At 47.9% G+C, this 27,739-nt stretch overlaps 1 protein-coding gene across 1 annotated transcript; it reads right to left on the bottom strand.

The window, feature by feature from the left end:
* TWIST2 (twist family bHLH transcription factor 2) lies at positions 1-26,157 on the bottom strand. Its single transcript, XM_021539603.4, has 2 exons — positions 25,378-26,157; positions 1-774 (listed from the first exon to the last, which is right to left on the bottom strand). Exon 1 carries the CDS (start codon positions 25,887-25,889, stop codon positions 25,407-25,409), a length of 483 nt encoding a protein of 160 aa, XP_021395278.1. The 5' UTR covers positions 25,890-26,157; the 3' UTR covers positions 1-774; positions 25,378-25,406.
* Positions 26,158-27,739: the final 1,582 nt, after the last annotated feature.

Raw genomic sequence — 27,739 nt, 5'->3', positions numbered from 1 at the left:
TAGCTGCATGACATCTTTATTTTTACTGGCAAGAGAAGCAGTATACACAGCGACATTGCAGTCTCTTAGCTCGTTAAAAATATCTCAATAAATAAAACAAATAAGCAACATATACACTGTAACAGAAAATGAAAACCAAAAAAAATTTAAAAAAATAAAAAAAGGGGGAGGGGGATGAGCGGTAGCAAATCATGGAGCAATAAAGGAGAGGTGGCAGAGTGTGGAGGGCAGTCTGTAATCCAGGCTGTACTTGAAATAAATCATGCAGGGAGCTGGGGGCATAGTGGGCTTTTTTCCTTCTTTTCCTATTTTTGCTGAGAGCCTTGGTCCAGTTTTGCCATGACTGTACAAGAAATCAGGTTTGGAATTAAAAAAATAAAAAGAATAATACAGTTAAGGGGAAGTAAAACTCAAACCCAAAGATGCCTCATAAATGCATTCCTGAATTAAGATTGTTTCCAGAAAGAAAAAAAACAATTAGCAATAAAACACCAAATGCACAGACAGACAGACACAAAATCCCAACAACAATGAACAACCAGGAATGTTGCTTGTCCTCTCTTTGGTCAGTCGTTCTGGGGAGAGATGTTGCAAAGTCTCAGCCCCTTCTCTTCGGTGCTGTTTTGCTGCTCAGTCTAAAATGCTCTGCAAGAGTTCAGAGCGAGGGAGGTCAAGAGGGGTCTTTTGGACCAGTTTTCTTGAGGTTTTTAAGGTTTCAGAAGCTACAAACTTGGATATATCCCAATTCCACTTCAGTCGCAGACACTGGACAATCTGGAGAAAAGGGGGGAAAAAAAGAAAAGAGAAGAAAAATAAATACACCAAATACAGGACATGTCTTTAAGACAGGTTGTGTGGGAAGGGCTTTTTCCCTACAAATCCAGGCTGTGGTTCATCACCAGGTTTTGAATCATGCCCCTGGTTTCAGCAGCATGGAATTAATCCAGGCACTGGGCAAGATCCAGTGTGCCAGGAGCAAGTGGAAGCAAAATTCCTTAGGCTTTTGGATAGACAGCCTAAATTCAGAGCCTGGTAATGTCACAGCCTGGTTTGCACTGGAATTAAACGTGGTAAATCCATAGGCAGGAGCAATGTATCTATCAAAACATCACAGAATTCCAGAATGGTTTGGATTGGAAAGAACTTTAAAGCTCATCTCATTCCTCCCCCTGCCATGGGAAGAGACAACTTCCAGTATGCCAGATTGCTCCAGGCTGGCATGGAACACTTCCAGGAGCAGGGTAAATTCTGTGGGACAAACTCCATGACCCAGCAGTGCCCGTGGGATCCCCCATCCTGCTCAGGGCAGGGAAGCCTTTGCAGGCAAGGTGCTGCTCCTGCCTTCAGCAAAGCCACCTCAGCTCAGATATCAAAAAGCAGATATAATTATTTCCTCCTACTGAGGAAAGCTTCCATTTAGCTGATTTCCTTTCCTTTCCCTCTCCAAGTTATTAATTATCTAATTACAACCACATTCTGCAGACCAGCTGGGGGACTTGTCAGGCTGCCCAGGACCACTGTCCTGGTGGTTTGGGGATGCCCATCTCTGACAGATGACAGGCTGACCCCTTCCCAATCCAGGGAGGACTCTAGAAAAGGAAAATAAAATCCAGAGAGAAGAAAGATACCACAGAGCAATTTGCTTATTTTATTTTTTTATTTATTATTTTTCCCAGCTAGCAAAAGAAAGGGGTGGAGAATGGTCACACAACGTTTTGCTGTGCCCTGCTCTTCTCTGAATATGGCTGACATGAAAACGAGGTAAAACCAGATAAAAAGCTGGTTTAGTTCCAGGGATTTTTAAAATCCCACCCAAGAGCAGAGAGCTCAGCACAAAGCTTCTCCCAGGGCAGAGCTGACGTCTTTAACTCTGGCTGAGACCCCCTGCTCTGGCTGCTGCTGCCCTGAGGCCTCTCCTTCCCCTTGGTTCTTTGTGGTTTCCAGCCCCAGCTGGAGAACTGGGAATTCCAGCAGTTTGGTGCTAAGGGGCTGATTTTCCTCCCTGTTACGGTGAGGAGATGGTGATGGCCTGCCCTGCAGATCGTAGATTTTCCAGAGCTCTAGGGTGGCTCCTTCCATCTCATGCTAGTTCCATGGAACTAGACTGGCTTTTTTGAGGTGCCTTTTGACCCAAGCCATGCTCTGAAATCAGACTCTCAAATTCCACTCTGAAATTAGGCTCTGGAGCCAGACTCTGAATCTAGCTTGTGATCCTCATGTTGCAGCCTGGTCCTGCTTGCTGCAGCTCAGCCATTGCAGGCGGAAGGAAGGGCTGAGGCAGAGGGAAAATGCCCCAGAAACTGCTGTGAGCCATCCAAGCTGGCCTCGCACACTCCCAGGGATGGGAACTGTTTTCACCTGGGATTTCTCAGGGATTTCCAAGTGTTTCTCTTACCCTATCACAGCACCCAGCTGTGATGTGTTGCCACAGTGCAGCTTCCACTGTCTGAGACCTTGCTGATCCATTTTTCCCTGTTTTTGAAGCATTTCCCAGCCCCACCAGGCACATTTCCCAGCCCAGCATGGATGTCACCAGAGCAGAGAGCTGCTGGCCTGATGGAAGGTGGCAGCAAGAGCATGGCCCTGGTTGCAGGAAATTTTGCAACAGGTCCCCCAGGCCTTTGCCCATATAGGATTGGAGTGGGTTTAGTTACAAAAGGATTGAAATAATTTCCGTGACACGGCCGAGAGTGCAAATGAAATGTGAAATGCAGGAAAACTGTTGGAATTTGTTTGGGGTTTTTTGGTTTTGGTGGGTTTTTGCTGTTTTGTGTTTTGGTTTTTTTTTTTTTCTATTTTCTTTTCTTTTCTATTTTTTTTTAAGGTAGCTTTTCCAAGTTCTTTTAAAGTTGAAGGTGTAGAAAAAAGGTTCTGCCCCCAGGAGCCTTTTTGTTTTCTTGCCCTACATCCCAGGCACATTTTAGGGTGAATGGGGAAGGCGAAATCCCATGTGGAGTTGTTTCTTCTCAGAGGTAAGGCCCAAACAAGATGGGACAGAGCAAACACATCAAGGTAAGGAAAGCGTGGCATTCATGGAATCCCAGAATGGTTTGGGTTGGGAGGGATTGTAAAGCTCATCCTGTTCCATCCTTGCCATGGTTAGGGACGCCTTCCCCTATCCCAGGCTGCTCCAAACCCTATCCTAAAACACTTCCAGGGATCCAGGGGCAGCTCTTCTGGCCACCCTGTGCCAGGGCATCACCACACTCAGAGTGAGGAATTCTGTTCCTCACTGAAACTCTCCTCTTTTTAGTGTAAAAAATTATTCTGGAATAGCCCCACCAGTAGCTTCAATCAATGCTGGGTTACAGCAAAAAAGATAATGCTCCTGCTTTAGGAAGTCATTAAAATCCCATTCCTGAGCTCAGGAGACATCATTCCTACCTGGAATAACTCCTCTAAAAAGCCCTGTGGCACAGATCAATCAAAAGATCCATGGTCAGGTTTGGACACATGACCTCCCAGCATCCCATGGGGTGTGATCTGCTCAAAAACCTCCCAAAATTTTAGTTGTTTGAGCTCAAACATTTCCATGCCCAATGGTGATTCCTTTGTTACCATTGTTTTTGTCTTGTGTGCAAATAAAAAAATGTCCCAGCTGTTTCAGGGTATGGGGAGAGTATGAAACAGCTAGGCTCCAAAATTGCTGATGGCAGCCCCATGACTGCTGAAGGGATCTTCCCAAATTATTTCATGGAGTTCTCAACTGTCCCTGGAGCCAGAATCAATGGTAGACACTTCACAGGGTGGTTTGGGCTGGAAGGGACCTTAAAGCTCATGTCATTCCATGGACAGGGACACCTTCCATCAGACCAGGTTGCTCAGAGCCCCATCCAGTCTGGCTTTGCTTAAATTTAAAGTGCTCAAATTCATTTAAATTTAAGCTTTTTTAATTTATATATAAACCTGTTTCAATTTAATCCTGTCCTTGTTTAAATGTAAAATCATTTCTTGATTTGGATGGTGCAAAAAAAAAAAAGAAAAAAAAAAAAAGCACATTAAAACAGCAGAATTCCCTTGATTTTTTGGGACGTTCCCCACCACAAAAGGCTAAACCCCGAAGAAATCCCTTGATTTTTGGGGTGTTACCAGGAAAGGATAAACCCAGCAGAAATCCCTTGATTTCCATGAACCAGGAAATGACGGAGCCCTGGAAAAAGCAGCAGGGCCAGGCTGCAAGGCTTCAGAGGGGGGAAGCTTGGAGAAAGGAATTCAGATAATTGTGTTCGTTCGAGGGGGTGGAGAGAGGGCCAAAATCAGATCGAATGCTGCGGGCAGGGACAGCCTGAAACCAGATTCCCTGGCTCGGGCTGTGCTGCCTCTGCCGCTCTACCCTTATCAACCATCCACTCTTGAAGTCTCCCAGATGAAGGGAAAGCCACAGTTATGTGCATCTTATAGCCGGGAAACTGTTTCAAAACACATCCCTGGCAGAGGCTCATTCCTGAACCCCAGGGCCCCCCTCGGACCCTTCCTCAGCCAGGGAGAAGCCTTTTTCTGACTGACCCCAGCCTTTGCAGAGCTTGGGGGATTTATCTGCTCACTGCTGGTTGAGGTGAAACATCCTCCCTGTATCCTGCAGTTCCCCAGTTTGTTATCAAGAGCAGTTTGATGGGTGTGTGGCATGAGGAAATGGAGATTGGAGCTTTTTCTTCTCCCCCTGAGGCTGTTTCTCCCTCTCCAGACCCACTTGTGCATCCACTGCATGGTTTGCTGACACCTCACTGTCTGGGGAGAGCAGAGGATCCTAAAGAGATGATGCCACAAGAAGAAGCCAAGGGGAGAGCCCTGGCCCATCCTTCCTGGGTCTGCTCCCAGCCATTGGAGCAGGATGGGGCACGGCCATGAAGTTCAGGACTGGACAGAGAGCTCCAGTTGTGAGTGCTCCTCTCACATATTGCCAGAAATTACTCCGTAATTTTGCTTTAAATATTTTTCCCCTCACACAGCTACAGAAAGGGCTGTTGATGTCCATGGAATCCCAGAATGGTTTGGGTTGGAAGGGACCTTAAAGGCCATCTCATTTCACCCCCTGCCATGGGTAGTGACAGTTTCCACTATCCCTGGTTGCTCCAAGCCCAGTCCAACCTGGCCCCTCAAGAAGAAGAGAGGGATGTTCACCAAGAAGAGGAATTCAATGGCTTCTACCTGTGGACTCAACAACTTCACATGGGAAAACTTGTCCTTTGGGGCCCAAAGCACGTAGAAGGAGCCAATTCTTCAACATTTCAGATCGTAGCCCAGCTAAAATCAGTCCTGTGGGCCTGTGCTCACCACAGGGAGCAGAAGGGAATGCTGACAAGTGAAGCATTTTACTGCTGGGATGCTCTGATGTTCTCTGTCAGGTTCTGCCTACCTGCAGCAAAATTTGGGCAGCCAGGAATGTTGGCCCCAAGGTGCTGTGTCCCTCCCTCACCAGAAAGTTAAAACAAATATAAAAACAGCTTTAAAAAAAACCCAACATTTAAAAAAGCTTTAAACAGAAAAGGCACATTTCCCCCAGTCCTGCACTCCTCCACAGGCCAAGCAGGGCTGGTGGCAGCTGGAGGAGGAGGAGGCAGGTTTGTGGGAGCCCCCTTTTTAAAACCTTGGCAGCACATCACTGGAATGGCAGCTCGGAATTGCCGAGGGGCGGAAGCCACTAATGAGCAGTCGGAGCAGGGAAAGACAATGGAGCTGCCCCTGTGTTCCTGAGTTTGGGACAGCCAGGAGCTGCACATCTGCCCGTCTGCCTCGTGAGTGGCTCAGGGCAACAAGCACCGAGGGCCACAAGCAGCATCTCCTGAGCCACGGATGGGGCAGAGAGGGGAAGGAGGTGGCTCCCACCAGCCCTTCTGGCTAGCGGAGCTCATCATCGCTTTCTTTGGCTCAAATCCACTCCCCCACACAAGCCACAGGAGAAAAGTGTGGAACAAAGCTGGGAAAAGGCAGGGAATGAGATGTTCTCCTAGTGCAGCTCCAGGGAAATACCCAGGGCTGGGGAGGAGAGCTTGCACAGACACAGACGTGTCCCTAAAAAGTGGTTCTGAGGCTCACACCAAGGGAGAGAGCAGCCACATCCCAACCTCCTCTGCCTCCTGGATCCCACATCCTACAGCCCTCTCGGATACAGGTGGGCTCCAGCTGCCAGACCACCGGCAATTCTGGGCAGGCACTGCCTGAAATGCACACCCCAAAGAAGGCCAAAGCAGTGGGAATGGCTGGAAATCAGGGAAGGAGGGTGGAGTTGTCACAGGTGGCCCATCCGCTTCTGCTGAGATGCTCACAATGACAGATCACACCCTGCACAGACACAGCTCACAGTCCGAGGGAAAATTTAATTTCATTTAATTTAGGGCAAAGCTGGCAGTCACTGGGGCATGGCTGCTGGTCCCCCTCTGCCCCTGCAGGGATAATCACAACTGAGATATGAACCGGGCTGTGAGAACACCCTCCTGCCTCCACTCTGTTTTAGGAGAGCAGATATTATTGGCCAAAGGGAAACATTTCCTCCTCCCCCTCAGCACTCCTGCCAAAATAATACAAATTCTAGGAAAGACACCTTCTCTAAAAATAAACATATACATCTGTGGCTTTCTTCTTTTTCCAAGGGAACTCTGTCGGTCTGGCCTGCTCAGCCAGCAGCTCCTCTGCTCTCACAGTTTTCCGGTGTGCAGCTGCAGTTCCCAAACCCCAGCAACAGCAGCAGTATCCCTGTGGGATGCTCTGGGATTTTCCTACCCCACATATGAGACTTTTCCTACCTGTTTCCCCACTTTGCCTATCCTTGCATACATTAAATATTTTGGCAGCAAGTCTGACTGTACCTGTGGCTGAGCATAAGGAGGAACAGCCTCAGTTTTTTTCATCAGTGCAGCACAAAGGCTCTGTAGTAACCTCTACTCCTATGAGTAAATCAGGGGAAGGATGACAACCATCCATTTTGACTGACTCAGCTGTGTGGATTAATGCCAGTGGAGTTAATAACAACAAAACCCCCCTGTTTTAAAAGCATCTAGGGTTTAAACTCCTTATTTGAAATAAAATAATAATGGAAAAACAAACAAAAAATTTGAGGCCACCCACTAAAAAGCAAAGACATAAAATCCATGGAGTTCTGGGAACTTCTGGGAACAATCCACGGGACAGGTACGACCGGCCTGGGAACTCGGGGTGCTTTTTCATGTCCCTGACAAATAGCAGCTGAGACACCTGCGGGCCAGATGTGCACAGCTGTACGTGTGCTGCTGCCCATCAATCCTCGGCTCCCACTCCGCTCCAGATGCTGGCCCTCACAAACACAGCTCGGAGGGCCGGGCTGGAGCAGGGGAGCTGCGAGCCCAGGCATTTCCCTCTTCTCAGGAGTCTCGTCCACACGCGAAATCCTCAGTGTCTCCTTGGCCTGCACGATGCAAATTTGGGGCAAAGACCCTCAGAGGAAATTTGGGGAGAGACACTGGCATCCCATAGCTGTGAATTTTTAATACCCCTGCATGAGTGACAGGGTTATTAAAAATTGCCCCTAGTGGGGGAGGTACCACCCTCTCTGCATTTAAGATGCAAAAACACATCAACACCCATCTTGGGATTGGTGTATTCTGGTGTTTATCCACAGTTTTGCCATCTCTCCGTGGGCACACATATAAAGTATTTTATCTTTTCCTGCAAAAAATATGGCACTTGTGCCTACAACTCTGGGAAGCAAAATCCTGCCTGTCCTGAGTTAGCCTTGGAGATGATTGCTGAAAAAAGATCCTTTTTCTTGGCATTTGGAGAAGGAATGAAGCTGTGTTTCGTTCTCAAAACTGCAAAAGGAAAGCTGGGGCAGCTTCCCTGAAGCATGGATCGATTTAATCCTGTTTTTACTTTTATGGATCCTCACAGAGCACCACAAGAAGCCCTCATTGTGAAGAAGCCAGGAAGATTCCCCATCTCCTTGCCCGCTGTGCTCAATGCCCATGTTTTGGACTCCCATCCGAGGCGACATTCCCTGATGTCTGCAGGAGAAAGGATGCTACTCTGGCATCTTCCCTCCACTATAAGGCACACCCTGAAGGTCCCTGAATTCCTCAATCCCAATTCCCTGGCCCCATCCTCAATTTTTCCCACATGGCAGGTGCTGTTCCTTGTTCCTCAATAACCACCCGGGCTCTGAGCAATGGAGATGATTCAGTCCCCGGACTTTGGGAAGGGATTGTGCCGGGCCAGGTCTCCATCTGGGATTAATCAGCATGTCTTCCTTGAAGTCAAGGGGCCAAATTCTCACTTGGAATAAACCAGCTTAAACCTGCTGCAGTCAATAAAGGCCCTCTGATCTTTTTTTTATGGCAAGAATTGCTCAACTCTTTAAAATACCTGGGGTTAGAGGGTGCTGCCCTCGTGAAGAGGGAGTTATATTTTATATGGCAAACAATCCTGCCGGGGGAAGGAGTCCTTGGTATGGAGTGAACCACTCTGGATTTTGTGAGGCTGGGGTGAGTTATTGGGACTGGCGGTTTTGGCACCCTGGGAATGGTGACAGTAACTTGGAATTTGAATCAGTGTGATAGGCCCAGCTTGCTCTGCTGCCTTATCTCCTCCTGCCCCGGGGCTCTTTCTCTCCCTTTTCCTTGGCCTGGCAGCTACATCAGCACCACACAAGCCTGGCAAAAGCCACCCTGAGTCCCACATCTCTCCTCAGTCCCACGTTTCTTCCGGCCTTTAATGCAAGTACCACACAGTATAGTTGTTTTCCTAAACTTTACAGCTGCTGCGTTCCATGCATATGCCCTTGCCCATGCTTAGAATCACAGAATATCCAATTTAAACCAGATTTAAAACCCTTAAACCTTGGCTTCTTAAACCAATCCCTCTGGATTTCAGTCCCAGCCCTTTAAGGGCTATCTGCCCTGGTGTTTATAATAATCTCTACCCCTCTCTTTTCTCTTCCTTCTCCTTTCCTTGCCAGCCTCTTCCCAAGGGCTTCCTGGGGGTGCCCAACTCCTTGGGGTCTCTTGTGCAGGGCCAGAAATTGGCTCTGATGCAGGCGACAGCAGAGTGGCTGTGAATCGCCCTCTGGGCTGGTCAGGGTGGGGATATATTATCTTTATTTCTGTGGGTTTGGATGCTGCCATCCTCCTCCCATGGTCAGAGCATTCCCCTGGTCCCAGTCCAGGCTCTGAGCATCCATGAATCATTTTTCCAAGACTCCCAGGAGCAGCATCACTGTCTTGAGCCTGGAGTGGGGCTAGCCAGCTGCTTTATGGGCTTCCCTGAAACTGCTCTGCGGGTCGTGCCAGGCAGGCAAACCACAGCAAGCAGGACAGGGAGCCAGATCTTACTCACAACCTCTTCCATTTCCAGCATGGATAGCACCAGGAGCTTCCCAACCCTCTGCTCTGCTCCAAAAGCCTCCCCTCCCATAAATGAACACGTTGAGAGATTTAATTCCCGAAGCAATGACTGACTAATGAGTTCTAAAATCTCCTTTTATTCTGCTTGCTGTCTGTGCCACTGCTCTGTTTTCCTTTCCTATCAGTAAATTATCCCCTTCAGAGCTCCCGTGTCACCTTTTCATCGCACTTTTGGGTTTTATGGCTTCACAAGAGGTAAAACAAAGTCATCGCTCCCTTGCTGCTGTTTTTCAAAGGGGAATAAACAGCCTCACTCCAGCAAGTTCACATTTTCAGAGGAAGAAGCATGCAGGGATGGAACCTCTCTGCTCGAGGAGCAAACAAATCGGCTGGTCTGCGTTTAGCGGAGGACGAAATCACATGTTTAATATTTCACTGCGTGCTGCTTGCCCCGCTGGCCGGGTGGGATTTAGCACATGCTCTGCTGACTCAGAGCAGCCCAGCCAGTGACTCCCAGGAACATGAGTTGTGTGCAGCACGCACTCAGCAGCCTAGGGAAAAAAAGCCCTGGAAAATCAGTTTCTATGGTCTTTTCTAGCCTGTCATGCTGCAAAAGGGCAGATGCGTGTTCTCCTGTATGCAGTTGTCAGGATTTTGGGGTTTGGGTGATTAAACGAACGGGTTAAGTGGACGAGTGAGTGCAGCTGACTCAGCTCAGCAGCAGCTGGCTGGCCTTGTTTAGGTTTGCCAGCTGCAAAAGCTGGACTTGTTTGAGCCTCAGCGAGTGACCCCTGCGAGGTTCCCGCTGGGATAATAACCTGTGGCACTGATGCAATCCCCACTCTGGGGGAGCAGGAGGAACTCCCCGCAGCATCTGCTCCCAACAAAGGCTCTGTGCTGGAGCTTGGGAGCGCTGCTCCTCTCTGAGCCCCATGGCGAGCAGAGCTGAGCCCAGCTGAGCCCAGCTGGTGCTGCTGGGAGCCAGGGCCTTGCTCAGAAGTTGCTGATGGGCTCCTCTGCTCAGGTTTGCAGCTTAGGGAATCTCAAAATGGTTTGGACTGGGAAGGACCTTTACAGGTTGTCTGATCCAACACCACCCTCTAGACTAGGTTTTTCCAAGCCCCATCCAAGCTGGCCTTGGATGTTTCCAGGGGTGAAGGGAACCTCTGGTTGATGCTGAACAGCTTTTCTGCTCTATATAACTGAGTTTTACACACTGTTTATATATGCAGTACAAGATGTTCAAGTTTAGAATTCTCCAGGTTAAACCAGCGTGTGATATTTGTGGAGGGAGGGAGGCTGGGTGTTACATTTGGTGGCTGAAATGAGGATTTAGAGGCTTATTATGAAATCATATTGAATGCAGGGAGAGAATAGGAAAGCTTGGATCTCTCTCTGTCTAGAGAAATGTGTTCATGCTTCTGCACGCAACACACAGATCATCTGTGATCCCAGATTCAGTTAAATATCTGGGTGTGGAGGATGTCTGGGGTGACTTCATTTGAGAACTTTTCACTCCTCTGTGTACTTTTTACCTATTAAAAATGCCTTGGTTTTCTTTTGAAATTTCTGGTTGCCATTGTTACACAGGCACAGATGGGCATCATCATACCACAGAATCACAGAATGATTTGGGCTGGAAGGGACCTTAAACCTCATATTTTTCTACCCCCTGCCATGGGCGAGGACACTCTGCTGTGCCAGGCTGCTCCAAGCCCATCCAGCTTGGCCCTGGACAGTCCCAGGGCTGGGGAAGATCTGCATCTGCATGTGCACTGCATCTTTCACCTCTAATACAGCACTTCCCCAGCAGTAAATATGGGTGTGAATCTATCTATGCACAGATATTCAGATTAAAGGCTCCCTAAAATCAGCAGTGATTGAAATCAACACCAATAAATTAGATGATTTTCCCTGAAGCTGGCAGAAGAAATGCAAGTGCTGGGCCATGCTCCCCTCCTGGAAGTGCACGGATGCACCCGACAGGAAACCTAACCTGACATCCCACACGGTTTGGCTGAAAAAGGTGATCTCTGCCCTCTCCATACTTATTTATATTTTCAGTTGACTGCATAATCTGGCTCTCTAGAAAGTCCCTTCAGGAGGTCACACAGCTGAAATAATAGCTAATGAATTTGTAAAAAAATTATTTCAGACTTATTAAATGCTTTCTTCCTTCCCTTCCAAGTGTTTGCATGCTGTTCACAAGCTATGCAGGGTTGGAATAAGGCGTCTGGCAGGACTGTGCCAGCTCCAGACACTTCAGGAGAGCTGCTAGCATTGCTTTTCCTTCCAGTTATCCTCATTCTGCTCCCATCTCCTCACCGGGCTGTTCCACCTCTGCTTTTAGGATGGCCTTAAGTCCAGGGGATGAGGCTCTTGGACTTCCCCAGTGTTGCACCATCCAAATGATTTCCATCTCTGCTCCATTAATCATGGATTGGTTTGGGTTGGAAGGGACCTTTGAGGGTGAAAAGACCTGAGTTTTTTCCTCCAGTGCCTGGTTACACAAGCCAGGCTCTGACTGCAGGAATTGGTGATTTCTATCTGCTCTGAGGGGATCTGCTCTGCTTTTCCATGGATGCCAAGATCCTCCTATGTGCATGGGCTGGGGAAAAGGGGCTTAATTTTTGGGGACTCACTTCCTGGCTCCCTGATGAGATCCAGCCGAGTCATCTTGTTGGTTGAGCAAGGGAATGTCCGTGGGATTTTCCTTGCAAGGAAAAAGAGCTGAGACCAGACATGGGGACAGCCTGGGACATGTGGGGACACCTCCGAACCAACTTGTACCTTCACTTGGACTTGAGCTGTGTATTCCAAACTTGACAATGCTGCTTCATCCTTACTTGTGTGCTAGGGATATTAGTTTTTCCAAGAGATCCAAAGAGTAATTAAATGATAAAGGCTGCTGGAGAGGAGTTTAGGCTGGAATTCTCAAAAGGATGAAGAAAACTTGGTGTCTTTCAAAAACCTACCAGCTCTGGAAGGGCTCTAAATCTCTTTGGCTTCAGAGTGTTCATCAACCCCAACAGATTATTAACTTAATTAATCAGTTAATGTAGTCTTTTTAATAGGGTAAATTTCCAGACTTTGGGTTTTATGTAGAAAAGCTTGAGCACATAATCTTTGAGTTCTAAACTAGAAAAAAAGAGCTCAAAATACATTTTCTGGAACCCTGTCTCAGTTCATGTCTGATTAGGGCTGGAAATTGCCTTGGAATAGGGAGGAACTAGAGGAAAATTACTCCAAGAGGTATTTGGGCCTGAATTATCCAGCAGCTCTACTCAGGCAGTTTTCCCTGCCCTGAGTTTTACATCTGTGTGCTGACCAGAACGGTGACTTTTATATTTATTTAAAGCATCTCCATCCCTTCAAAAACCTCTAGTGGTTTGTGAACCACAGCTCTGCTGATTTAAATCATGCCTAAATATTTAAGGCGAGCCTGATTTATGCTGGAACTGCTGGCTCATCAGCTTTCCCTTTAATCAGTGGGGTTGTTGGGACTATCCAGCCCCCCCTTGGTCACTTTGCAGGATCCTGCTCAAACCGGAGGCCTCAGGATGGCTCCAGCCCAAGTGACCTCCTTAGGATCCTGGTGCAGAATTCTCCTGGTGGTACCCTGAGATCAGCAGATGCTGGCCTTTCTCTCAACTCCCACTCAGTGCCTCAAATCCCAGGGAAAGCTCTCCTTCCGCTGCTACACCCTCTGCTTTGAAGACAAAAGATGATTCAACAAGATATTTGAAGTTGGGGGGGGGGGGCTTGGGAGGGGGGGGGGTGTTGGATGGTTCAGCTGCCTTCCAAAACTCACAGGGCTTTCCAAAGCTAGAATTAGGACATTTCCAAAGCTGAAATCAGGACATTTCCATGCACAGCTTGCCCTCTCCAGAGCTGCCCTGGCACTGATGCATGGTAAGACCTGTAGCAGAGCTAATTCTCCTGTTTGCAATTCTTCTCGCAGTCCTTCCCCAGTTATGTGGCTGAGATGTCCTCTGCCTCCCAAAAGCCCCCAGAAAGCAACCTGTGGATAAATGATTTTGATTTGGGGTTGTGATGGATGTGATGAGCCTGTGCAACTCCAAAGAGAGACTGACTGCACTAAGTGGGTGCCTGTGGAGCCAGAGTCCCGCTATTGGTTTGAGCTGTATTTTATTTTATTCATGGCACAGCCTCTCTCTGCTTGTTTGGGAAGTTATTCCCTGCCTTTTCTGCCTGGAGCAGATCCCAGAGAGCAGCACAGCCTGCTCTCTTCATTATCTGCCCCACTAATACCTCTTTTTTATTTTTCCCCTCCCTCCTTAGGTCACTTGTTTTGGGTCAGTTTATCCTCAGAGCTGAATCCACGGCAGGGTTTTCCAGCTTTGTTGCTTCTGTGACTCAGGAGGGATGTTTTGCTCTCATTTATTAGTTTTTCTGGGCAGAATACAAGAGGTTAAACACTTCAGAGAAGCTTATTCTGTATTTACAGCCGAGGTAGGTTTCTAAATCAACAGTAGGTCATGTATTGGAGTGACTCACAGAGCTGCTTAACCTTTTTCCTTCCGTTTTTGTCCCTCTCCAAATCTGAGGCACAGCAACATCTGCAATTCAGATCTCTGAAATGAGAAGCTGTGAAAGGAATATAAAGGACTGAATGTAAATCCAGCCTGGTGGCACGTGAATCCTTCCCTCTGCTGGCAAGGTCCTGCCTGCTGGGGAGGGGCAAGATGGGCACTGCAAGAGTTAATATTTGCTTTTTGGAGGGGAAACTGAAGCACCATCCACCAGCCAAAATTGCAGGGTGGTTTTATGGCATGGTGGAGATGAGCCCAGGGTAGGCTGGGTGTGCAAGGAGAGAAAAACCCACTGCTGCCATCCCATAAATGGTGCATGGTCACAAGAGAGGTGTCATCCTCTCAGCTGGCCCAGAGGCTCTGGTGGGAAGTGTCCCCACAAGGGGCACCAACTGGAAAGAGCCCCAGCATCCCATGGCACTTCTTCTGCCTGCCAAAACCAGTGGGAAACAGGCTGGAGGTGACCAGAGCAGATGGGAGGAAGCCAGGGGAAGCCAGGGGCTCTCTCCTCACCCATCACCTATGCAATTTGCTGTGCTTCAATGTGTATGTGGGGTTATTGTTTGGTTTTATTTTTTGGGATATATTTAATGAATATTTTGAATAAAAGAAACATTATTGAGAGAGAAATAGAACTAGAAACAAGTTTCAAATAATAACGTTACAAGTAAGACTAGTCTTACCCTTCTCATGAGACTAAAAATAAAACTTTTCAAAATGCCTCTCAATTACCCCGTCTCTAAGTCAGAAAAGGGTATAATCCAACACTTCAAACCCCCTTTTTCCAGTCTAGAGTTACAGACTCCCCTTGTTCCTTAGCAGCAAAGCAGGCCTGAGACATTTGCACTCCCAAATCACAACCAAACCCCCGCATTTCCCCTGCCCAGCAGCATTAAGCGACTCTCTTCTAAGGGATCCGTGGAATCTCTCAGATTTTGGGGTATATCGTATAGAGGAGGACATGGCAGGGTTAATCACATACTGAGGAAAACACATCAGAGAAATGAGATTTTTTTTTTTTAAGAGTTTTTCTATCAGAAAGGCATCTGTGACTGCAAGGTGGAAGCACCTCTAGTGCCACACTCTGACCTTAAATTAACCTGAGAGTCTGCTCCCCTCATGATCACTGACGCAGGATTTGCCCAGTGCAAAATTCGGTTCTTCCTTTCCTTGGGCAGTGAGACAGCTCCTGGCTGTTCCCAGATATCCCACGTGCTCCCTGTTAGACACCCAGAGATGTTCCCCTTGGGTGCACCCCCAACCCCACCTGATTCTTTATTTAATGCAGTTTACCCTGCCCTCTAGTGCCAGCAGGTGCTGAGTCAGCAGCTCCTGTGGTTTTCCACCTTTTCCTTCTCCCAGCCTGGGAATCCGCCGCTGCTGGGGCTGCCAGGGTGGGGAGAGATGCAGGCATGTGGCCAGAGATGTTTGTGCAGCGTGTGGGGAGGGGGTACCTCAGAGGAGCTTTGGAGCAAGCACGGGTGCTTGGAAGAAGCTTTTGGAGGCGTTTGCAAGCAAAATGAGCTTTGTGAGGGGAATGGGAATACACGTGGCAGGCTGTGCGAAGGGGAGGCTTTGGAGGCCAGGAGGTTGTTTCAGTGATGAACTTAAAATTAAATCTTCGAGCCTGGGAAGTGCTTGGAGATGTAGGGGATGGGGTAACACCTGGAGACAGATCCCTTGCTTTTCTCTTAAAGGAAAGGGGGAATAGTTTTCTGTTCGAGAAGACATCTGAGAGCCTTTTGTCCTCGTCTCTGCTGAGGGGAGGCTTCCCCAGCCACGGCCTGGGCTCTGCAGGCACATCAGTGCATCTCAAATCCTCTCCAAGCTCTCCACACCTCCCTCCTTCCTTCTCCTGTGACCCTCCTGCTCTCTGGGACACCCTAGCAGAGCAAAGCTTTAGAATTTGGAGGGCAGTGTCACCTTTGGCTGGGTGTCCCCCCGGCCGGGCGGGACGGGCCCGCCGCGGCTTTTGCACAATTTCCTGGGTTATTTCAAGCTGTTGGGAAGGTCCGGCCGTGCTCGGGAGGGGCTGGCGGGGCTTTGGTACGCAAGCAAAAATGGAAAAACAGCCTCGGATAAGTCTCCTCCTCCCCTGTCCCCTCATCTTGGATCCGAAATTGGGGAGAGGCGGGGGGAACAGCAGAACAACACCCCGAGCCTGTGCGGTGCCCCCAGGTTTTGCTGCGCTGATGCTGGCAGAGCTGTTGGGGCGGGTTTGTTTCTTTAAGGTGTCTCCCAGAGGGAGGATCAGCCAAATGCGATGTGGCAGCTCTGGTAACTCCTCTTGGCTTTCAGCACAGCCATAGCTGATCACACAACTTGCTAGTGAAGAAGGTACAGCTGTCCAGGCCTTGGCAGGCATCCCCACCCTCCACTCGCTGCCAAATCCTTGCTTGCTTTTTTATAAAAATTCTTAAGTTTCCTAAGAGAAGGGAAATGGAGCAGCCTCATCTGCCTCCCAGCCCCATCCAATGCCTCCTGGAGCTGCTGGAGCAAAGCCTGGTGTCCCTCCATCCCTCCGTGGTGCTGGGATGTTGACAGCCAGGCAGAGGGATAGCCCAAATTCCAGGCTCCTGTCCTGCTCCGAGGAGCTGGGGGGATGACCAGGGGTAAGGGCTGGGGTCCCAGCAATGCCAGCTGTGACTGGGGCTGGTTTGGCATGCCTGGCTCAGGCATTCCCAGCTCAAGTGGGAAGAGGGAACCAGCAGGGAGTGGGGGTCAAAGCAAGCTTGCCACGGACTGACAACACTCCTGAGTTCTTCCCTGGTTGTGCCGTGGCTGCAGGGCTGGAAGTGCCTCATCGTCCCTGTTTGCACCTCAGTCGAGCAGCTCCAAACACCCAGGTCCCAAATAATCCCAGCAGCTTTACCCCTGAAAAGCTTTAAGCACTGATTCCTGGCCTGGGCTCCCTGTGACAGGTACAGGAAACCTTCATCTCCTCCTCTCCCTCTTTCAGAAACAACCCAAACCCCCCTGGTTTTGGAATATTTTAGCCCTGAGTGCAATTTTAAGGATGTGCCTGAGCTGCAGAGAAGCTGCAAGGCAGCCTAAGCAGTGCAGGGATGAGTAATCTAAGGCAAGGGGGGAGCCTACGGATTTCCTCTCCAGAAAGAGCTTTTGGATCTTCAAACAACGCAAATGTGGCTGTAGCTGTGTGAGAAACTGTGCAGTAGCATTTCAGCAAAAGATTAAGGAAAAACAGCACTGGGGGACAAAAATATATTTCACAGCAGGGGAAATGATGGCATTAGGAAATAGCTCTGAACGTGCTCTAAACAAGAGGTTTATATTCTGGAGGAGCAGAGGTGAGTGGGCAGATCTAAGAATTGTCCTTGGGACTTGTACATGTACCTCAGGCATTGCAGTGGGCATGGAAACCTCACTAATTGCAGCAGAAAATGAGCTAGTGATGCATATGTGAGAACAATAAACCAATATGAAAAAGGGAAATAGATTTGCAGACTGTTGTACTTAAGGCCAGGAGTTTTTCTCTCTGATTCTGATATGATTATCCTGAAAAATCATACAATTCCTTTAATTGCTTCTGACATTATTAGCCTGAAAAATCTTACTATTCCAAGAATATGCACAGCTGAGGAATAGCTACAATTTTCAAAGCTATGTCTGTTTCCCTCAGCAACTTTAAAATATTTACCTTTTCCACTCGTTGAGAGTGAAAGTATTGCCTGGTTTACAAAATAACAGCGCTTAGGAGGAAAACCTCGAGATTAACTCAGTCCCATTGAAAATCAGTGTATTTTGAGCTCCCAATTCCATACCCTCAGCCCTCTGGGCACATGGAATTGCCCTGGGGGGTGCCTGGAATTGTGTTTTTGGTGTGACAGGGTCTTTCTGAGGTGCTTTCTGCTACCAACTTCCCTGGCATGAACAGGGAAAGCAGTGGTGGGCTCTTTGCGTGCATTACAACGAGAAATATTGATCATTAGGTTGCTTGATTGTAAAGTTTCCAAGGGAATCACCAGAAAGGGATATCTGATCTCCCCTGTTCATGAGGTGCAAGCTGTTTTAAACAGTTCAAAAGCCTGAACCTCTTCTCAGTCCCAAAACCCAAGTGCAAACTCATCACATCACGATGGAGACAAGAACACAGCCTCTCCGCCGCACTCCGGCTTCTTTCCGACAGCAAACCTTTCAGACCCACCTGGTATAAAATAGATTATTTAGTGCCTGCAATCCCAGGGATCTCTTAAACAGCCCCTTTCATGGTCAGGGATTAAAAAGCCCTTGTAAAGTGTTGGGTTGTTCTGTGCACAAACTCCCACAGAAGGGAGCTTTGGGGACCGTGGGGCCGTGCCTGGAGCGTCGCTCTGGCAATTACTGCAGCAAAAAGGGGCTTGGTGCTATCAGAAATTTCCTGGGCTCATCAGGCAAAAACAAATAAAGCAAAATAAATTAAAATATGCAGAATAGTCATCTTATCCAATGTGCAAAAGTACAAGTTAATATGCTGTGCTCAGATTGTTTTTTTAAAAAAAACTGGTGTTATCTCATCCGGCCTGTTTTTATTATGTGGTTTTATGCCCTGGTTTCTCACTGGGAAATTTCCAAGGGGGTGATTCCCTGGTGTCCCCAGAGGCACTGCCATGGGTGAAATGTTCTGCTTCCATGCAGAAGCTCAATTCCTGCCAACTATCCTATGCTCTGGAGTCCACTGGGGGGTGAGCTCACCTGTGTATTTGGGGGAAGAAAGACTTAAACTCACAAGAATTGGCATAAAAGTGCCCATGGAAGGAATTTTGGGGAGTTGTGGCTTAGAGATGGTGTTGGGCATCCTAGTGGGATGGGATACATATGAGAAGGACACAGAGGCAGATGCTCAGCTGGGACAAATTGAAAACCTATTTTCCCCATCTGAACCCCTTTGATTAATGGGTTGTTAATAAATTTCGTTGCATCTTTGTCCTGGCCATATTCAGAGTGGGATTTTTATGCTGCAGGGCAAGCGTTGTCCTGACAGCATCCATGGGTGATGGTACTGGGGTTTCTGGTGGGCTCAGGTGGGTTTTCTGTGGGTGGATTAAACTATAAACTCCTGCCTTCCCTTAACAAGGTGGTTTATCTCCAGTTAGCAATGCCAGAATGTTTGCTGGGAAGCATCTCCCTGTTCACCTTCTCCCTGAATCCACACTTTATTTTATTCCTCTCATTTCTGAGCTAGAAATCATGATGTGACGTGCATAAATTTTGCCATAAGGGTCAGCCTGAAGTGTGCATTTTTGTGTCTTTGGCAGATTAATTTTATTGAGGAGCTTGGTTTTGGAGACTCTGGGTGTGGATGCCTCAGGGACCCACCCCCCCTCCCCCCAACTCCAGCCACCCCAAATACTGTTTTTTCTATGAAAGCTTCTCCCTGGTTCCATCCCACCCTACTGAATTTTCCAAGCTGGATTAACTAATTATTTTTCATAGGAGGCTCAGTACAGCCGTGATTCCCCCATTTCAGCAGAGCAATTTGGTTTATTTACATTTAAGCACAAACATATGATTTTTAATGGAGGCCTGAGAAGCTAAAACCGAGGGCATAATCAGATAAATAACTGCATGAGGATTTTTGGTGACTAAACCCACCCAAAACCCAATTCATGTGTTTTAAAGCATGTGTTTGGCAGGTCTAATATCTCTTAAGGAAATGCTTCTTTGGGGGTGGCAGCTAACAAGGCAAAACTATCTTATTAGGAATTCAATTAAAGCTAGGCCAGGCTTACTGGACCTTTTCCAGTAAATATATATCAAGATGAACCCATAGACATCTGTCTCTTCTCTCACCCCCACCTCCTCCTTTTTCTGTTTTCCAAGCTGTGGTTGAAAGGTGGAGAGGAGATGGGAGGAAGAGGAGGGACTGTTGCTCGCCACAGAGTGCAGGGCACAAGGATTATTTTCTGCTTTGGTGTCTGACCGCTTTTGTAATCTGGGAGAAAGTGAATCTGCCTCAATCCCACCCTTGCCGAAGCACAGGTGAAAAAAAAATTTGAAAACCCCAAATCACATAATTATAACAAAGAGAGGCTGGATCCAGGTAGATCCCAGCCCCTGGGCAGTGCCAGACACCCTCTGGATGCTAGTTTGGGAATGAAGAATCCATACTGCCTTTCCTGTGCTCATTTTGGAGTATTAAATCAACAAACCTTTTCCACTCAAAAGGCTCAGGCCATGGGGAGAGCCACCCGGAGAAGTCAGGGAACAAATCCGGAGAATTCAGGGATCTAATGGCCACTTTCAGCTTTCTGTTCATAGCAGGATTTAGGAGCTGTTGTCACTTATTTCACATTTTTATGGGAGTGGTAACCAAACCTCCCTGTCCCGTTTGCACCCTCCTCCTGCTAGGAACCAGTCTCCAAATTCCTGATGCTGCTTCCCTTGATGTGGCAGAGAAAGACTGTTTTTTTCCCCCCATTCCGGAGTGAAAACCCTCCTTACCACTAAACACGGAAGACCTTGGGCTCTGGGTGGCAGATCACAAATAAAATTCAAAGAAGGATCTTCTATTTTAGCCCTCAAACCCCAGCTCTAAGGCGAGGAGGAGAAGCAGATCCCGAAGAGCTCCCAGAGCCCCGATTCCCACGTCTTTGCTGCACAACTGGCAGGAGAAGGACAATGATGTCGGGGCTGGGGGGACTGGCTGGGCCTGGTGGTGTGGAAGTGGTTAAGGGGATGGGTCTGAGGGCAAGGGCTGCCTTGCCTTGATTTATGGGCTGGCTGAGTTAATTTGCTCTTTGTGTGTGATTAGTTACTGTTGCTGAGTGGTCATCGTCCACAACTACAAATCTAATTAATGCCAGGATGCCAAGAGTTGTTTTGGTGTTTTGTTGTTTGTTTTTTTTGGCTTTTGCTTTTTTTTTCTTTTTTTTTTTTTAATCCTTGGCAAATATTTCTACTGTTTTAATTCTTGAGAACTGATCATGAATTAGTACGAGTCTGCTAGTATCCAGCTGGATGGTTTCTTGGTTTTCGTCACTTCCAACTTTGCCTGAAGAAAGGAATAGGGAGCTCCGAGCAGCCACCGAGGTGTCTGGTGGGATCAGCAGCTCGCAAGGAGCAATCTGCTTTTCCTTCTCCCTTCCCAATTTTCTGCAAAACCTGGGAAGAGGGGTGGAAAAGCTCCCCGAAATACCTGCTTTCCCCAGCCAGCTGCAATTCCCTGACAGCATTTCCAGCTCTGTGTTTCGGGGCTCTGGTGCTGTCCCTTTTCATGTTCGTGGCCTCATCAAACCCTTCCTGTAGCTCTCCAGCAAGACATAAATTCTGGAGGTTTTGGGCTCAGAGATTTCAAAGTCGTGCTGAAGCACATGGAAATGATTCTGAGGGCTACGGCTATAAAAATAATTATATTGCTGGGGGAAAGAGTGACATGAAATGTCCCCAGAAGTAATCTCAGCAGTGGTTGCAGGTTCCGTCCCATCTCTGTAAGAGCCCGCTGTGATCTGCAGGGTTCATTTATCACTGCTACCTATAACTGCAGGAAATATGCCCCCAAAAAGCACTGCAGGAAGGAATGTGAGGGGAGGTTGCTCAGGAGAAGCGTTTCAATCTCTCCCTTTGTTTTAATGAAGATGCTTTGAAAATTAGGGCTGCTCTGCAGAACTGAGCGGTGTGAGGATGACTAATTTGGAGACAAATTAGGTCTACTTAGCCGAAATGTCTGCCTCGATTTTTCCCTTAATGACCCTTCAGCACACATCTCTCCCGATAGGAATTTCACCGCAGCTCTGCCTCCAGCAGATTAGGTAATAACATGTTTTTACCACTTTTCTAAGCGTTCCTTCGGACCCAATCCAGCATTTTCCTTCTGCCATGAGTGTCTCCAACTTTTTCTGATGGATAATTCATTTATTTGTGTCTAGCCCCTGGCAGATTTGTCTCTTTGCATGTGTCTACTCCAGAGCATTTCCCTTGCACCCTCTTTTTCAAAGATCCCTGAGCCTGAGCGGTTTTTGGCTGACTGCAGCATTTGGTGTCTGCTGGGTAACAGATTTATCCTTTCCCAAGGAAAGACACGAACGTAAACAGAGGATCCAAAATGCATTTTGCTGGGCTTTTTAAATGCACTGAGATGAAACCCCCAGCTCTTCCCGCTGCTACAAGGCTATTAATGTAAATACCAAACTTTACAATCCTTCCTGTCAAGGAAACTTATTTACATTTTTTGAAGGATGCATATAAAAAAATGGGGCTTTTGGGACAAAAAAGGGCTTAATTCCAGTGTCACTACACCCCCAGTTAACTGTGCTGCTCTCAGACACTATAGAATTAGGTTTTGTTCCCAGGGCCAGCAGAGATAACATCTGTTTGCTTCTTTAAGGAGAAAATGAAATAGGATGCTGGTGTTTTATACTGTAAGCAGCCCTGCAAGTCTGAAGGGGCGATGGGATGAGGGCTCTGGATTGAACACACGTGCTAAACGTGGCTTCTCCAGCATAGAAAAGGTGGGAAAAGCAGCTCCCAGCAGCAGTGCCAGCCCAGGGAAGGCAAAGGGCTCATCCCCAGCGAGTGGGAAGGAGCAGCAGGCTGCTCTTACTGGGCTGTGTTGCTGTGCTGCTGGTCCTGCTATCCCGGCTGGACGGCTTTTCCCCTACTAAAAGGAGTGTCAGGAAATATACTTTTTTCCCTGATTTGTTCTTTTCAGTTGGAACTCTTGGCCTGGGGAACATTTTGAAAGCAAAAGGGAAAGCTGGCTGCAAGGGGATGGTGAGGATGGGGAGATTTTAGAGTGAAGGGAGGCTCAGTAGAAACATCCCACTGCAGTCCTAGAGGTGCAAAATCTGTGCCTGTTTCTCCTGCAGCTCCCAGAGTCAGTTGTCTGGAATTCCATGGAGCAGAACAGGAAAAGCTCTCATGGCCAGGGGAGCGAGCAGCAGTGACCTGCTGACGTTCGCAGGGGCCAGGTGGCATTTTCCCAGTTCCCAAGGCTCTGATTTTCTAACCAAACAGCTCCTCTGATTTTTGTATTGCTTGCAGCCAGAGGGGAATGAGCCTCCCTCCAAAGAGAAAATTCTTCTTTGCTTCTCTCTCCCCAAAACTTCAGGAAAAGAGAGGATGGCAGCCCAGCCTGAGTGGCGCTCACCCCATGTTTGCAGTTCTTACTCCCTAGGAAAGGCAGGCGCTGATCCCAAGCCCACACAGCAATTTCTTATGGATTTTTTTGTCCATTGAGGCAGCACAGGCTGCTCCCATCTAACCCATAAAAAGTCCCACCACCCAGCTAAACTTGCCTATTTTCAAGGGTTTCTTGAGGACCTTGCTGTAGTTTTATTTTTTATTTTCTGGCAGCCGTAATTTCTGTCGCCATAAACGACAGAATTTGACACCGCACCGCACCAGGCCATTTGTCAACAACCTTTTCAACAGTCCAACCACACGCGTGTTCCTGCGCAGCACAGGCACAGAGAAAGGGGGAAAGTTTGGGATCTTCCTCTGCAAGAGCCATCTCAGAGCACTGGGTTGGAGGTTGCGTTATGGTGAAGGAGCTGAATTCCTATTTATTCCAAATCAAACCAAAACGTGCCAGGGTTTGGTTCTGCATTGTGATTTTTCCATTATATCCGTACATTTTTGGGGGGATAGGGACAATCTGAGCACTATGTATAAAGTCTGCCTCATCAAAGCAATGTTAATAATAACTTAATCAATGTGCGGTATAAAACATGGTTTTAAAAAGGCAGGTTTTGACCCGTGTGCTAGGAGGACTGTGTATTAGATAACAGATTTCCAGCCATCCTTGGCTAATGGCAACACATCATTTGGGAAACAACAGAATCAATGCATTGTTGCAGCCCAGCACTTTCCTATTCAGCCAATCTAAACTGCTGAAGAAATATGTGTTCGGGACATTTTACATCTGGTTTTGACAAGAAGCCTGGGTTTTGTGTGCTTTTTTTTTTTTTTAAATCTGTTTGCTGCAGTTTTTTTAGCCAGATTAGCATGGGAAAAGGCTCTCTGTTTTATAAATGGAGGGTTTTGCTTTTGAAAAACCCACTCAACTTTGGATTTTTGCAGTTGAAATCGGGCACAATGTGCAAAATATAAGAACACCAGTGATGGCCATAAACCCCGCAACAACAGTGTTTATTTGAATAAAGCTAAACAACAGGCAGCTTGTGCAATGGGTAGAATAAGAAATTTTGAGACTTTTTACATATTTTGGGGAATCACTAGAAGAGCTTAATTCCACCAAAGTGCAAATAAGTTCCAAATAATTTCAGGATGCAAGAGAAACATTTACTCTTAAAATGGTTTTAAGTCTGTTTTACACTACTAGTAAGTCCTAGTTTCACCTTTTTTAGCTTTTTGAACTGAGGCACTCTGCAGCTGCATCAAGTTTTTCCCTGGTTCTGTATATTATTTATTCAAAGGGGCTGTTCATTGCTGATCGAACAAAGATGGATTTGCCTCTTTAAACAAGCCCGGCCAATGGGCTGGGATGAAATTTCCTCTTCAGCTCTGCACATTATGAAATTATTTCATTTTTGCATCATAAGGGTGGTGGGGAAAGATGTCCCCTCAGAGTGTTTGTTTGGTGAAATGGATTCGTGGGCTCTGTTTTATGTAGGGAGCCCCAGACAGTGCCCGGCCTGACCCAAACTCCAGCTAACACTACACAGAGCTGCTCTGCTTAATTAGCTGGAGATGAGGGTGTTATTAAAAGGCTTTCCCCCCCTTCCTTTCTTACTGTTTATTCCTCCCTCCCTGAGTATTACAAAGGCAGCTGAGGAGGAAGTAGTTTTCTGCTAATGGAAAGTGACAAGGAAGGGTTTGATGAGGAGAGTAAATAAGAAACTGCACCTAATGCCAGCCGCTGCTTTACTGTCACTTTGGGGAAGGGAAACTGGACAAACCCAAAAATGTAACAGGGTTTCTCCTATGTCTGTTTGTTTTTTGCTGTGTGAGGGGGAAAGGGCACAGCCTGGGACTGCAGCCGACATCTGCCACATGTTTCTTTTAAGAGAAACACAACCTGGGGTGAACCCATCGCCAAGCCCTGCATGGGTCCTGCTGACCCCCGGACCCCCAGGTGGGAGAGGATGTGGCCACCATGGAGCTCAGCACTGGGGGTTTTGGGGTGCAGACACCCATGGAGCAGGGTAGCAGCTGTTTTGGATCCCCTTGTCAGGCTGTTGTGGCCATCACCTTTTCCTCTCTGAGCCCTTCTCCAAAACAGCGCTTTCTGGCAAATCTCACACGGTGACAGTTTCCCCTCCGTCCCTCATCATCTAGCTCTCAACACCAGCCCCCTCCCACAGAGCAAAAGCATGCTGATTATTATTTCCCTCCCCCAGGCCCCAAAATTTTGGAGGTATCTCATTTTTTCCTTCCTGGGAGCTTCATTTATTTGAATTTCCTCCGGCACGGGGGAGCCGGAGGAACTGGACGTGCCTACACTGCCCTCCGGGTCAGTGACCCCAAACCCATCAGCATCCCCAGCATTCCACAAAGGGCAAAGGGAAGGAAACAGACCCAGAGCATCATCCAGGAGAAGAAAAACGGGTACCTACCCCTTGGGCTGGCCCGGCCGGGGCGGTGGCTAGTGGGAGGCTGACATGGACCACGCTCCCTCCATCCTCCACACGGAGAAGGCATAACTGAGCCTCTCATGAGCCACGTAACTGCAGCTCGTCATCTTACTGTCCATCTCATCGCTCTGTAGCACCTGGTAGAGGAAGTCTATGTACCGCGCCGCCAGCTTGAGCGTCTGGATTTTACTCAGTTTGTCAGAGGGCAGCGTGGGGATGATTTTCCTCAAGGCAGCAAAAGCTTCGTTGAGCGACTGAGTCCTCTGCCTCTCTCTGACGTTGGCCAGGATCCTCTGGCTCTGCAGTTCTTCGTAAGATTGGGAGCTGGGACTGGACTTTTTCCCCCTCTTCCCTGGGTTGGGGCTGCCATCTTCGCTGGACTTCTTACTGTATCTTCTCTTCCTGCCAAATCTCTTTGGCTGCCTTTCCAGCTCCTCTTCACTGGTCCCCAAGCTATCCACAGGGGAAACAGGAGAACTGGAGCTTTCTTCCATGCTTTCTGCAAGAAGGGGAGGGGAAGAGCCTTTCCCCCCCTCCTTATGTTATGTGAGTGTGTGTCTTAAATGTGCTTTAAATTCCTGAGACAGATCCTTTGGAAAAACAGGAGGACTCTTTTTTTCTTTTTGTTTCCTTTTTTTTTTTTTTTTTTTTTTTTTTTGCTGACCAAACGTTTTCCAGGTTGCTTGAAGGGCTCTTATTTCAAGGACCGAGGTTGTGTAAAAAAATCGAAGTCTTGGAGAGAGGAAGTTATTCTAACTTTTTGGAAACTTTAGCTGAGCTCAGTTGCTAAATAGTTGTCAGAAGTGAGGGAGGTGCGGGGCTCCCTCCTGATTGGCCGGCCAGGTCGGTGGGAGGAAGGCTTTTCCCCTGCTAAACTTTCACAGTTTTATGTTACACTTAACTAAAATCTTGGGAATGCACCTCGAATCAAAGATAGCTGGCGAACGCCACCCCCCGCCCCCGGCGATGCTGGATTTGCAGGACCCCTCCAGATGACCCCCCACACCCACCCTGGGGTTTTTGGGGTCCTGCTCCCAGCTCCGTGGCCAGGCTGCAGAGATTCTGTGCCCACACTGGGTGTAGAGGCAGTGAGCCCCACAGGCATGAGACCGTGCCCCATTTCTACAGAATGGGGCCCTATTTTGCAGCCTCTGGTGCTGGGGGTCCTGCAAAGCCCCTGTCCTGCAGAAATGGAGTGGGGACCTGCCTCCCCATCCCACAGGGTGGCCTCGGAGCCGCAGGACTTCCCTGGGCCATGCTGAGCTTGGGAATGGTGGAGATTTGGGGGCAGAGGGGCAAAACCCCTACTTGGGGGGTGGCATGGGAAAAACTCCTCCTGGACAAATACAAAATATGGATCAGCTGGAAAGCAGCTAATAGTTCATGGGAAAACCCATGGAAAGGACCCTGGAGAAGCAACACTGGCTATGCATTGCCATTTTCTTCTAACTTTCCCCCATTCCAGTAACTGCTAAACAGTACATTTTAGGTAATCAGCAGCCAAGGTAGGTAGGAGGACATTTTTTCCTCCTCCAGAATATCCTGCTGCTGAATTTGTGATATCCCAGCACACAAAAACTGTGATAGCAGGATTTTTGATCTATCCAACAGAAGACAACAGGTCTCTTTTTTCCTCTCCATCATGCCATGGGGGGAAATGTGGGGAAAACCCTGCTTGCTTCTGTGGAGCTAAGGCAGAGAAAAATCAGATTTGGACCTCTGATTTCAGCTACAGCCCAAATTGCAGGAACAGATGCATTCCTGAGCAGTAAAGATCATGTTTTCAATACAGAGCAGGGAAATAAAATAGAACAACAACAACAATAATAATAATAATAATAAATAAGACAAATGAAACTCATAAAATGTCAATGTTGTATCAGAAGAATTAGTTCAGAGTGGATTTCTTTACAAAGTTTTCCAGTAGGTATCAACACTCATTAACGGAAAAAATAATGTCTGGTTTGATTGGAAAGTGTTCCTTGGTAGGAGAAGGAATTTTTGGCTTGCCTGGGGCCGGCTGCACTGCTGGTAGGTAATGTTTATAGTGGAAAGCCTTCCCCAGGCAGCCCCCGGGGAGAGCCTGTGTTTGCTTTCCAAAGGAAAGGTTTTCAGGTGCAGCACAGAAGTCAGAAAATGAGGCCGTTCTGCAAATAGATTTTTAATCTGATTTAAGACCCCGGTGAGCCAGGCAGGGCGGGTGCTGCTCCCGCTCGCACCCCAAGTGCTGGTTTCCAGAAGGGTTTGAGGCTGGATCCACGGGCTGGTCCAGCATCCGAAACCTGGACTTCCACGAGTGCAAGTGGGCTGGGATGTGCCTACCACGGACCTCAAAACTGATGCC

The sequence above is a fragment of the Lonchura striata genome, chromosome 7 (genome assembly GCF_050655825.1).
Source record: "Lonchura striata isolate lonStrDom1 chromosome 7, ASM5065582v1, whole genome shotgun sequence".
Classification (NCBI taxonomy): Eukaryota; Metazoa; Chordata; class Aves; order Passeriformes; family Estrildidae; genus Lonchura; species Lonchura striata.
This window is presented reverse-complemented; position numbering and strand designations above follow the sequence as displayed.